Below are 13,420 nucleotides of genomic sequence, written 5' to 3'. Positions count from 1 at the left end.
GGCCTATTTCAAGACTGGGTTTGAAACCGTAGATTTTCAGGCATATAAATGCAGTAAAACTAATAAATGGGAGCACAAATTAGAATGTCAACTCTTGGGAAAAGTGCATTATTTATTGATTTGTGATGATTTTTTTACCTATACCTGTATAGTTAATGATTTTAAATAGGTAGAATTACATCTTTCACTTTTTTTAAAGGTGGATTTTTCAATTGTACGAGTTTAGAAAATGTGGATAGAAATAAATACATCTAAATACCTTTTTTCAGTGCAAGAAAAACAAAAAGACTTCCTTGAAAGTGTGGATGAGAATTTCCAGCTGATGCTGCAAAGGCTTGGAATTGAGGCTTCTATTAATAGCTTAATTGAAACAGTGAAATGAAGTATGAGAACCATTTCAAATTAAGACTATATTTCAAATTCAAATCAGCTACTTCAACCTGTAATTTGTCAGAGCCATCCTGCTGAAGTAATCAAAAGTTTTAAAGTAAGAAAGCAATCAGAATCTAATGGCTGAATAGTCCTCAATGTTTGAAGTTCGACACAAAGGCAGCAGCTTAAAGTTCATAGTTGTTTAGTTCAAGTTTGTTTGTTTTATTATGCCCCTGTTTCGAAACAAGCCATGTATATTGATTTGCACATGTCTATCGGTCAGTAGGTCTGTTTGTAGGAAGGTCAGTCGATTGGCCATTTTGTTTCTGTACGATATCTATGAGAAGGCTTATACCTGCAACAATGCATATAAAAATGATGGTGACTTGGACGGAAAGAAGGATGGGTATTGATTTTTAGGTCAAAAGGTCAAGGTGACGGGGTTGTCACGTTTATTTGTTTTCGCATGATATCTTGGTAATGCTTTGACCTTAGATCAAGCATATTTGCAGTGATCACTTCTGCTAAATGAAGGAAGCCTATTGATTTTAAGTTCATCAGGTCAAAGGTTAATGTCAATGATTTCTTGGTAATGCGTTGACCTTAGATCCAGCATATTTATATAGTGGTTACTTCTGCTAAAGAAAGGAAGCCTATTGATAATGAAGTCATCAGGTCAGAGGTTAATGTCAATGTGTCTTTTAACAGGAAATTTGTTTAAGCACTAATTTTGAGAATGCTCATTTCTTTTTCTTCTGATATCAAAAGAATGCTTTTGACCTACAACTTTGCAAACTGGTATAATGTTTCTTTATGGGCAAGGGAAGACAGGAATTTTGTTAGACTTACAGCTCATCAAAACTAGAAACATATTCAATAATGTTGTTTCTGCTTTTTTTCTTTTCTTTTAAATATTGTCTACCCTTTTCAAATGTAAACTAAACACTTACAGTTCGACTTCTGACCACACTGTTTACAGTCGAAACTCCACAAAACGGAGAGGAATTACTATAAGTGTCACATCAACCTTGTTTTCCAATCCAAAGCACATTAGAAAAAATTTACCTGTATATTTAAAATGATGTTCAAACTAAACGAAAACACCTATCAGTGTTGATGTAAACAGGACGAAAGCCTAGGTCTCAGGAGCTTGTCAAAGTTAACTTGTTTCTGCACAATATCTCGGGAATGCTTTGACCTAAGATAATTCAAATTTGAAGTAAAATTAGTGACATTGTTCAGAATAGTATCTGCCTATCTTGCATGTTTTAGTTTTTGTATTTTTTGTTCACAATTAGTGAAATAGTTCAGAATAGTTTCTACCCATCTTGCATGTTTAAATTGTTGTATTTTTGTTCACTATTAGTGACATAGTTCAGAATAGTTTCTACCTATGTTGCATGTTCTAACTGTTGTATTTTATGTTCACCTCTTAAAAAGCTCCTAAACTGCATAAAATGGAAGTTATTCCACATTTGTAATAATGTGGGTATTGACATGTGTGCATGAGAATTTTTATGAATATGAATCTTGTGTGAAATCTGACTTTATTGTTTTCTTCAAATTTTGTAAGTTGGTATTCGTGTCAATAAAAGTTATGTACCTTTGTTATTATTAATTTCGTAATAAATTAAGTATTAGAAATACTAATTATGGCATTACAAGAAAAGTTTTATCGAAGAGTTTCGGTATAAAAAGCTGAAGAAAGGAAGACAATTTCAGTAGTCTGCCGAACAAAGAATACATTGATCTGAATCACAAAATGCTTGATGGATGACATCATAATTATATATGAGACCCGTTCCAAGAAAACTGCTTTATGCCTGTGCATAAAGTTTACACCCATATAAGCCTGTGCAGTCTTCACAGGCAAATCAGTGACAACACTTTCCGATATTATTGTTTTTTTTTGTTTAAGGACATCTCTTCTTAGCAAAAATCCAGTTAAGGCGGAAATGTAGTCCATGATAAGCCTGTGCATACTACACCGGTTAAATCTGTGACAACACTTTACACACATGCATTAAGCCCCTTTTTCCCAGAACAAGGCTCAAATATTGGTGATGTGCTGATGAATCATTTAATCAAATAATCCTCACGAATAGAACCTGAGACATGATATGATGTTGACAAACAGATACAAAAGAGATGTGTTTGTTAGAAACACAATGCCCCCAACTAAGCCGCTTTGATTCATGTTTTTTTACCTTTGACCTTGAAGGATGACCTTGACCTTTCACCACTCAAAATGTGCAGCTCCATGAGATACACATGCATGCCAAATATCAAGTTGGTATGTGAAGGGACATTGAAGTTATGAGCATTTTTCGAAACCAAAATGCAAAGTGTGACTGAAGAACAGACGGACGGACGGTCCGATCACTATATGCCCTCCTTTGGGGGCATAAAAAATGTACATTTCTTTGATACTAACAAAACTGTATTCTCTAAAAGATTTGTGTGTATGTAGATTTAAACCTTTAAATATATATTATAAATACATCTCATAATTGTCACAATTTAAAATGCAAGGACCTTATTATATATCATTCTGTATTATTAAGTGTTTTTTTCAAGCAAAGTATTGTATTGGTTTTTATTCGTAATGATATGTACGCCTACTTGCTTTTAACAACATTTCAGAAATATCAAGGGATGCATTAAAAAGTACCTTTTCATATTTAAACAAATTACTAAACAGTAAGCAGAATTTACTTCAGCAGTTTTAATTCAATTAACTTTGTGTTTTTTTGTGTGCTTTAAACCACATGCTGAGTTAATATACTTTTTTTTACTAAAACCACACATTACAAAAAGGATTAACTCACATTTAAATGGATGACATGATTAAATGTCATGGTTCGACTGAATAATCAAATTCCACATATCTAGTTTATTTTATTAATTAATCAAGAATTATTTAATTAAATATATAAAGTCTAACTGATTAACTAATTACAAATAATACAAGTCAACATATTAAGTCTAATTGATTAATTAATCACAAATAATACAATTCCACATACACCTGTATTAAGTCTTATTGATTAATTAATCACAAAAAATACAATGCCACATACACACATATTTACTCTAATTGATTTATCAATCACGGATGGTTCTGATTAATCAACTAACATGTTGAGGATTATAATGCCCTTTTATTTCAAATCCTATCATGAATGACACCTGTTATGCAATAGACAACGACAAAGAATACCTCTTGGTCAGTTCAACGGTTAAACAAGTAAATACACGAGCCTCGTTCCGAAAACACTGGGCTTAATGCATGTGCGTAAAGTATCGTCCCAGACTAGCCTGTGCATGCTTATCATGGCTAGTCATGGACGACACTTGCCACTGTTTTGGCATTTGTTGTTTAAAAGAAGACTTTTCTAAGAGAAAATCAAGTTTAAGCGGAAAGCGTCGTCCCTTATTATTCTTTACAGACTGAACGATACTTTACACACATGTATTTAACCCTATTTTCCCAGAACGAGGTTAAAATGTTCACAAATAACAAAGCAGGAAGGCACGAATGACCGTGTCCGAAAATCCTCTTCACTGAGACTTTATTTTGCGTTCGATGTAACGCTTGAGCTCCCTATTTTCTACGAGGTCCTCTTGCACGATGGGCTTCTCATTGGCACACCCGACCACAGGGCACCTGCAAGTAATTGATTTGTGAAAATACATTTTAATTATCTCCCACCATTGTGGGAATGGGGCATGGGGCTCTTTAGATTGGAAGAAATCATTTTGTTTTGACTAAAATTGGTGTATTTTTATATTTTTTTGCTGACAAATTCTTTTCGATTTGAATAAGTGTTTTCAATATTACATTTACTGAGGTTCAACCCATAAAGAGATGCATAGGGAAATTACCTAAATGTTGCATTTTATTTCCCCCAAAATGTTGTTTTTGGAAACCTTCAATTGGGCATTTTAGGGAAATGCCTAAGGAATAGGGCAAAATAAGGGATCCAAATATGACCATAAAAACACTGAATAAAAAAATTGATAGGACTAATAATGTCTTTATTGTTCAGTAGTAAATAACAGCACATTGTTAGTTTTTTCCAGTTTAGCAACATTCAATCCTTGGCAAAACACAAAGGTGCAAAGCACTCTCTGTTTACAAAGGGGCAAAGCACTCTCTGTTTACAAAGGGGCAAAGCACTCTCTGTTTACAAAGGGACAAAGCACGCTCTGTTTACAAAGGGACAAAGCACTCTCTGTTTACAAAGGGACAAAGCACTCTCTGTTTACAAAGGGACGAAGCACTTTCTGTTTACAAAGGGGCAAAACACTCTCTGTTTACAAAGGGACAAAGCACTCTCTGTTTAAAAAGGGGCAAAGCACTCTCTGTTTACAAAGGGACAAAGCAATCTCTGTTTACAAAGGGACAAAGCACTATCTGTTTACAAAAGGGCAAAGTACTCTCTGTTAACAAAGGGACAAAGCACTCTCTGTTTACAAAGGGACAAAGCACTCTCTGTTAAAAAAGGGACAAAGCACTCTCTGTTTACAAAGGGACAAAGCACTCTCTGTTTACAAAGGGACAACGCACTCTCTGTTTCTCTCCTCTCTGTTTTTCTACTAGGTAATTATTAACAAAAACGAGTTACATAAAAAGCAGTTATCATATACAGTTGAATAATATTTCAAAATTGTAGGACTGAGAAAAAAAAGTTTAAATAAAAATTATTACATGTAGAATTAAATGTTCCTAGGTAAGCTTAATAAGAAAGTTTTAACAATCCTAATCCTCCTCTTTATAATAAATCTGTGAGTGACCTTACTACACAATGTGATTGGATGTTTTACTGTATATTACATAACTTAATGTTGGCCGTACTGTGAAAAGGGGGTTTAATGTATGTGCGTAAAGCATCATCCCGGATAAGCCTGTGCAGTCTGCCCAGGCTAATCAGGGACGACACTTTTCGCTTTTACCCTTTTCGTTTAAAGAAAGTCTCTTCTTTGCAAAAATCTAGTTGAGGCGGAAAGTGTCGCCCCTGATTAGCCTGTGCGAACTGCACAGGCTAATCTGGGAGGAGACTTTACACACATGCATTAAACCCCCTTTTCACAGAGAGTGGCTTTATTTTTTATTTGTTTAAAACTCAGTATTATTTAAATAAAGTTCAGTTTGTGCAAAACTAAAATCTATTTGTTCAATTATTTTACTGTGCGAGCTGGTAAGGGTAATTGATTGCATCTTATAAATGAATTGACAAACTTGTGAAATCAACAAGCGAGAACAAACTCTTGTTAGTAACATTGGGATTTAAAGTATAATTTGAACTCTTAAATAAGCATGTCCAATTATGAATTTGTAAATACGCATAAACAATTGAGATGGTGTTGGAATAATGTGATCCTAATAGCAGTTCTCAACATTAGTGGAGTTCGACCTAAGCATGACATTTCTAAATTAATTAACAAGATGTGTTTGTGAAACACAATGTCCCCCTATATGATGTTTGACCTTGTAGGATGACCTTGACCTTGACCCTTCACCACTCAAAATGTGCAGCTCCTTGAGATACACACGCATTTCAAATATAAAATTGCTAGCTTCAATATTGCAGAAGTGACATCACCGGTACATGCGCAATTTTGACCCATATATTTGACCTTGAAGGATGACCTTGACCTTTCACCACTCAAAATGTGCAGCTCCATGAGATACACATGCATGCCAAATATCAAGTTGCTATCTTCAATATTGCAAAAGTATTAATAAAATAAGCAATTTGGGCCACATATATTTGACCTCTGACCTTGAAGGATGACCTTGACCTTTCACCACTCAAAATGTGCAGCTCCATGAGATAAACATGCATGCCAAATATCAAGTTGCTATCTTCAATATTGCAAAAGTATTCATAAAATACGCGATTTGGGCCACATATATTTGACCTCTGACCTTGAAGGATGACCTTGACCTTTCACCACTCAAAATGTGCAGCTCCATGAGATACACATGCATGCCAAATATCAAGTTGCTATCTTCAATATTGCAAAAGTATTCATAAAATGAGCGATTTTGGCCACATATATTTGACCTCTGACCTTGAAGGATGACCTTGACCTTTCACCACTCAAAATGTGCAGCTTCATGAGATACACATGCATGCCAAATATGAAGTTGCTATCTTCAATATAGCAAAAGTTATTGCAAAATGTTAAAGTTGGCGCAAACCAACCAACCAACCAACAGACCAACCAACCAACCAACCAACAGACCAACAGACAGGGCAAAAACAATATGTCCCCCACTACTATAGTGGGGGACATAAAAATGAATATAGAAAGGTGTCCAAAGGACAAACATATCCCCGATATTTGTCACTAGACAAAGAAAAGAGTTGGGTGACAGGACTAATGTTAACAGTTAACATAGGATGAATCTTCCAGTACCAGTCCTTTGTAATTGATGCTGAACATAAGGTCTTTAAAGAATGGTGACATTGACCTTTACGGAAGCACCAATAAGTTTTGTCCTCTAAAAACTATCAAAACAAATCTTCTAATGCAAAGAAATAACAAGAGCACCGCATAACGGGTGCCAATGCTCGGCTACGGGTGCAGTTTTGAATAAATGAAAGCTTGTCAGAACTTTTTTTTGGAGATCACAGTGACCTTGACCTTTGACCTAGTGACCCCAAAACCGATGTGGCGGGTAGAACTCATCAAGGTGCATCTACATATGAAGTTTCAAAGTTGTAGGTGGAAGCACTTTGATTTTAGAGCCAATGTTCAAAAGGTTAACAAAATGTAAAGGTTTTAGCACAACGCCGGAAGACGAGCTGGCTAAGACAATACCTCGGGTTTTCTCCGAAAACAGCCGAACTAAAAATGAGAGCAACATGAACATCTACTATCACTGATACCATCTATGGACTATGCACAAACGTCAAGTGTTAAATGTGACCTTAACCTTTATGCCATTATGATCCCGAACACATGTTGTGAAGTTTCAATTAACTACCTGTAGATGACACTGGGATATTGATTTTCGTTAAATTGGTAACCTGACAAAATGACCCTGAACACATGTGAGAAGTTTAAATTAAATACAAAGTTCAAAAGGGGGAAAAATTCTGCTAAATTGCAGATAGGTTTTATGGAATGTGGTAGGTGACCTCACACAAATACCCAAAACATGTGTGTGAAGTTTCAAGTTCATAAATGAAGTAGGAACAAATGTTGCTTGTTTAACAGAACCAGGGCAGTTTGCAGACACTGAAGGCAACGCAAACATTTGTGCGAGTAGTGAAAGGTCAAGTTAAAGACACATGGCTGCAAAAATAATGGGATACTAAATGTGCCGAGCTCTGAGAAAATGGGGCATTATGCATGTGTGTCAAGTGTCATCCCACATTAGCCTGTGCAATTTGCAGAGGCTGATCAGGGATGACACTTAATGCTCTTATGAATTTTTTTGTATAAAGAAAGGTCTCTCCTAAACATAAATCTAGTCGAAGCAGAAAGTTTTGTCCCTGATTGGCTTGTGCCGATTGAATCAGCACATACATTAAACCCTATTTTCCCACAGCAAGGTTGAAATACAGGTCCTATGTAAGAAGTCTCACTTAGCCTTCTTCTGCCTCTGTTTGATGTACTGCAAGATGCCATCCCTCTCATAGGAATGGCCGCAGTGTTTGTTGCGCATAGGACACTCCATGACCTTCCCAGTGTACGGACACTTGAAGGTCAAGGTCTCCTGGGATACCTCAATCTCCATCTCTCCCTGTCCAGTCTTGCTGGAGCTCTCTGTCACAACACAAAAATAATGGTGTTCTGTTACGTAACCCTTTACCACTTTTTAGAAGCAAAGTGAAAATGGCTATGCGCAAACAGCATACAACCAGAACAGCCTGCGAGTTACTCGCAGTCTGTTCAGGTTCATGCTGTTTGCTGCTCATAAGTATCTAAGGGTTCGAAATGAAGCCTAAACAACTTTAATCTGGTATGAAAGGTTTTCAATTAAAATAAACTTTCTAAGGGACTACAAATGCATCAAAATACATATCTATGTGGTAAAGGGTTAATACAGGCAAGGTTAGTATGATACAATCATGGACCAGTACAAAACTTGTAAATCAAGGACAGAGTTGACGAAATAATAGTTGACAAAAGGCGATCACAAAAGCTTGCCATGAGCACATTGTGCTCAGGTGAGCTAAAAATTCTGTATATGTTAAATTGTAAAAAGAGTCCATCACATGAATACCAGTCCCACGAAAATGTATTCTTCCTGAGTTACAAGCGGGCAGATGTGTTTTAATGGTACATACAAATAAATACAGGTAGTTATTTTTTTAGCATCTGCACAGCTATTTTACTCATTTTTTTATTTTATTTAATGTCATATTGATGTACGAAAAATGTGTAATCAGGGCTATAGATAATTTTTTGGGTAATTGGGTTTTTCACCCCCTGTTTTGACAACAATAGGGTTTTTGTAAATTCAATAGATTTTAGCAAAAAATTTAACCCCCTTCTGTTGAGCTTAATTGGGTTTTTTCACCCCCGTTTTTTTTAAAACTCAATTGGGTAATTTAGGGAATGACATATATAATATAATAAAAATCTACTAAGATTACTATATTATCATGTGCATGTGAAAAATAAATATAGCAACATTAGTTAGTTTTAAATTACTTTTCATGTTTGTGCATAATGTACATTTATAACTCCACTTTCCATATCAATCACCAGCCACGGGTGTTTGTTTCACCACTTTTTAAAAGTTTTTTCACTTACACTACCCATAACGTGTTTTTTTGGGTTTAACAACCTCATTCAAAATCTCCGATAATAACGGGCGAACTAAATTCTCGGGAGAAATGATCACATCTTTCAACAGATCGTTCAGCAAAGCAGCACAGAAGCTTTCGGTTTCCCCAATATTCTGGCGTAAATACCTGTCTTAGATGTTTGTTTGTGTGACGATTCTCTTTCTACGGCCACGAGTGGCCATTTTGATATTTTAAGAAAATGAAAGTAGAAATCGGACGGGTCTACGAATAAGTACGAACAGTAATTTACCCCAAAGGTTGATAACCGCTGGAAAGACTGCCTTCTTTTCTTCATAGGACAGCATATAAACTATCCGGTACATTTTTGTATGGGAAATAACCAGTCTTAAAAAATACGCCCGGTGTTTGTAAGAATTGCGTTTCGTGACGCAAGGTTTTTTACGGGAATTACGTTATTAAATTTATATTTGCGTTTTTGTACGCTTGATTTTGAATTTAATTACGTTTCTGGTTATTTTAATTGCGTAATAACGCACATACGCTTGTTATCTATAGCCCTGTGTGTAATGATGTCAAAGGTACCATGTATGCTTGCATGTGTATTTTATAAGATTAATATTGTTTAAACTAAATGACCACACTGACCTTGCTTCATAGCCTTGGACATTTTCTCTTGGAATTCCTTGACTTTCTCATGGTATTGGGCGTCTGGAAAGTTTGACTTCAACACAGCCAGCCTTGCTTCCAACACCTCTGCCAGTGTTTCATTGTTTTCTGGGTCCTGCATACATGGGAGATAGGAAAGCAGTTAAACAAAACTAACAGACAGGATGGCTTAACATTCCATTGGTGGTAACACAAATTATCAAGTTCTCATGCTGATGAAATTCATATCTATATAAATGAAGTTATGTCAAGCAAGGATTACATTAGATTTACACTAAACACTAGTTTAATTACATCAAGTTAAGTTAAAAGGGTGTTTTTGTGTGTGCGTTTGTGTTGTTTTTTTTTTGGGGGGGGGGGGGGGTTGTCTACTGATCAAAATACCCAGCTACTAAATTTCAGGAGGACAATTACATATGACAGATAAAAAAGCTCACTAACTTAATAAATGATTTTGTTGGCCCCAAAACAAATTTATTTGAATAATAGGATTTTCATACAATACTATATAATTTATGTGCACTTGTCTTTTCATCAGTGCCAATGGTAAACATATTTCTTTAGTAAAAATTGTAATTACTTATTTTTCAATCCTAAACAACATACAAGCAACAAAAGCTGTCAAAAGACAACGCGCTCGACTATTCGAGTGCTTGACAGTATAACGTAAGACATCATGGGGAAATTGTTCATATTCAGTAAGGTCAAGGTAATATAGTCATATTCTAAGTGGAAGAGGACCATAATTGAAACATATTGATCTCTTATGTTTTAAAGAAGTTGTACTTTATAGATAATTTTGAGTTCAGGTATATTTTACATAATCTATTGAACATGTGTAAAGACATAAAACAAACTAATAAGATTTAATTTCAAGTTTGATAGCAATAGCTTGGGTGGGATGGTTGGACGGTCCTCCAAAAATTAAATAAATATTTGTTGTTTTTTACCATGTTTCAAAAAAAAGAAATTTCTTTTTGGGTGAGGGTGGGGGGATGAAGAGGGGGGTTTAATGTGGGTATGTGGTCATTTAAAAGATGATCTTTCAAAAAAAAAGAAAAACAAGAAAACAACAAGATGTGTTTGTGAAACACTATGTCCTACCCCCCCCCCCCCCTATATATTTGACCTTTGACCTTGAAGGATGACCTTGACCTTTCACCACTCAAAATGTGCAGCTCCATGCATATGAGAAGCTGTTATGAAGTTATAGTGTATATTAAATGAGCGATTTTGACACATATTTGACCTTTGACCTTGAAGACTGACCTTGACTTTTCACAACTCAAAATGTGCAACTCCATGAGATACACATGCATGCCAAATATGAAGTTGCTGTCTTCAATATTGCAAAAGTTATAGCAAATGTTAAAGTTTGACGCAAACCAACAAACAAACCAACAGATGGGGCAAAAACAACATGTCCCCCAGTATAGACTGAGGGCGAGATTCTGGGATGGGGTGTGGGGAATGGTTTGGGTGGAGTCCATTGTGGTAGGTCAGGTAAGTGTTGTTTTGTCAAAGTATGAATCAAATCTGATCGTAAATAAAGAAGTTATGGCAATTTAAGCAAAATTTATTAATTTGAGTCAAGGTCATTCAAACGTCAAGGTCAAATTCAACTTGCCAGGTACAGTAACCTCATGATAGTAAGAAAGTATTTGAAGTTTGAAAGCAATAGCCTTTAAAAGTAAAGTGGATCTAAACACAAAATTTAACAAAATATTCAAAGTTACTAAGACAAAAAAGGACCATAATTCCGTTAAAAAGACAACCAGAGTTATGCAACTTGCCCTGTACAGTCCCCTTACAATAGTTAGAGAGTTTTCCAAGTCTGAAAGCAAAAGCTATAATACTTTAGGAGTAAAATGGACCAAAACACAAAACTTAACCAAATGTTAAATTATCTAAGTATAAAAGGGGCCATAATTATGTCAAAATGCCAGTCAGAGTTACATAACTTTGCCTGCACAGTTCCCTTAGTTAGTTAGTAAGTGTTGCAAGTATGAAAGCAATAGCTTTGATACTTTATGAATAAAGTGAACCTTAACACAAAACTTAACCAAATTTTCAATTTTTCTAAGTATAAAAAGGGAATATAATTCTTACAAAATGCTTGATACAGTTGTCTGCTCTTGTTTATAGATTGGGGTCATGTTGGCAAAGAAGTATGCAAAATAAAAAAGCAAAATGTCAAGGGACATAGACAATATTTAAGGTGGTACGCAAACTTTAACATAGATTTATCAATAATATGCATATTCTAAGTGGGAAAAGGGCCATAATTCTTACAAAATGCTTGTTACAGGTGTCTGCTCTTGTTTATAGATTGGGGTCATGTTGGTAAAGAAGTATGCAAAATATAAAAGCAATATTTCAAGGCACATAGAAAATATTTGAGGTGGTACGCAAACTTTAACATTTCAACGCTCACGCCGACGCTGGGGTGAGTAGGATAACTCCACTATATAGATATTTCATATATAATAGTCAAGCTAAAAATCAATTAGATGGAAAACATTTTCTTCATGTTACTTAACATAACAATCGAATACTACTCAATATATATTATTATTCTGTGTCTATTTACTGTTATCCCCACTGGATATGATCCACAAGAGTAAAACAAAATATATCAAAGTAATAACACAAGTGAATACCCTAGCTTTGACTTCCTCCACTGCAGTTTTCAAGGCCTGTACCTCATTATTCATGTTCACCAGTTTAATCATAACATCTTTGAATTTGTGTATGCATGAACTGGTGTCATCTTCTGGTTTGGCTGAAAGAAAACCATGTTTTAGGGAGTTTTTTAGCCATTTTGGCAAAAGGAGTCTGGTCAAATTGGGATTGTTTTATTCCATAAAAGTGGCAAATTTGGGAATAATTATTAACAAAAAGGACTAAATTGAAGTTGTATATTTTGTAGGATGTTTACAACATAAAGTTGAGATATAGAGTCTTATAATCATAAGTCATAAGAGACATCTTTCTTTAAAAAAACAAGAGCTGTCACCATAGGTTGACTTATGCCCCCTATATACGCTTGGTAGAAGTTATGAGCTTTTTTCGAAACCTAAACGCAGATTTTGAAACCTAAACGCGGATCCTAAGTTCAAGGTCACAGGGGTAAAAATTTGTGTGCGCATGGAAAGGCCTTTTCCATATACACATGCATGCCAAATATGAAATTGCTATCTGAAACAACATAGAAGTTATGAGCATTTTTCGAAATCTAAACGCAAAGTGTGACGGACAGAAACTCCGATCACTATATGCCCTCCTTCGGGGGCATAAAAATGTCTTAGAATATCAAAATAAATCAGAAAGCCACATAAACTAGAGAGCGGACACCATGCTAAATCCTTGAAATGCACTAAGTGACCCCATGACCTAGTTTTTGACCCAGCATGACCCATATTCGAACTTGACCTAGATATTGTCTTGATACAACGTCTGACCAAGTTTGGTAAAGATCAGATGAAAACTACTTCAATTAGAGAGCGAAGACCATGCCAAATCCTTGAAATGCACTAAGTGACCCTGTGACCTAGTTTTTTACCCTTATTCGAACTTGACCTAGACATTGTCTTGATACAACTTCTGACCAA

At 35.4% G+C, this 13,420-nt stretch overlaps 2 protein-coding genes across 10 annotated transcripts in view; one reads left to right on the top strand and one right to left on the bottom strand.

The window, feature by feature from the left end:
* LOC127880727 (centromere protein P-like) overlaps positions 1 to 1,979 on the top strand; it is a 128,699-nt gene extending 126,720 nt beyond the window's left edge. For all 7 annotated transcript variants that reach the window (XM_052428086.1, XM_052428089.1, XM_052428093.1 and 4 more), the window contains one exon: positions 270 to 1,979. In XM_052428086.1, the coding sequence (XP_052284046.1) occupies positions 270 to 382 (113 nt within the window). In that variant the 3' untranslated portion in view covers positions 383 to 1,979. The remainder of the gene's footprint in view (positions 1 to 269) is intronic.
* Positions 1 to 13,420, bottom strand: part of LOC127880730 (E3 SUMO-protein ligase NSE2-like) — a 97,558-nt gene that overhangs the window by 79,502 nt on the left and 4,636 nt on the right. Inside the window, exons 3-6 of one of the 3 annotated variants that reach the window (XR_008049715.1) lie at positions 12,470 to 12,591; positions 9,789 to 9,924; positions 7,974 to 8,154; positions 3,593 to 4,039 (exon numbers count right to left, since the gene is read on the bottom strand). Coding sequence is in view for 1 of the 3 variants with exons in the window: in XM_052428096.1 (XP_052284056.1) it covers positions 3,934 to 4,039; positions 7,974 to 8,154; positions 9,789 to 9,924; positions 12,470 to 12,591 (545 nt within the window). In the remaining 2 variants the exon portion in view is untranslated. Of the gene's footprint in view, positions 1 to 3,513; positions 4,040 to 7,973; positions 8,155 to 9,788; positions 9,925 to 12,469; positions 12,592 to 13,420 lie in introns of those variants that run through there. The other 2 variants (XR_008049716.1, XM_052428096.1) reach the window with 2 other exon arrangements.

Source organism: Dreissena polymorpha, chromosome 5 (assembly GCF_020536995.1).
Source record: "Dreissena polymorpha isolate Duluth1 chromosome 5, UMN_Dpol_1.0, whole genome shotgun sequence".
Taxonomy (NCBI): domain Eukaryota; kingdom Metazoa; phylum Mollusca; class Bivalvia; order Myida; family Dreissenidae; genus Dreissena; species Dreissena polymorpha.
Note: the sequence above shows the minus strand (reverse complement) of the source record. Positions and strands in the feature narration are given on the sequence as shown.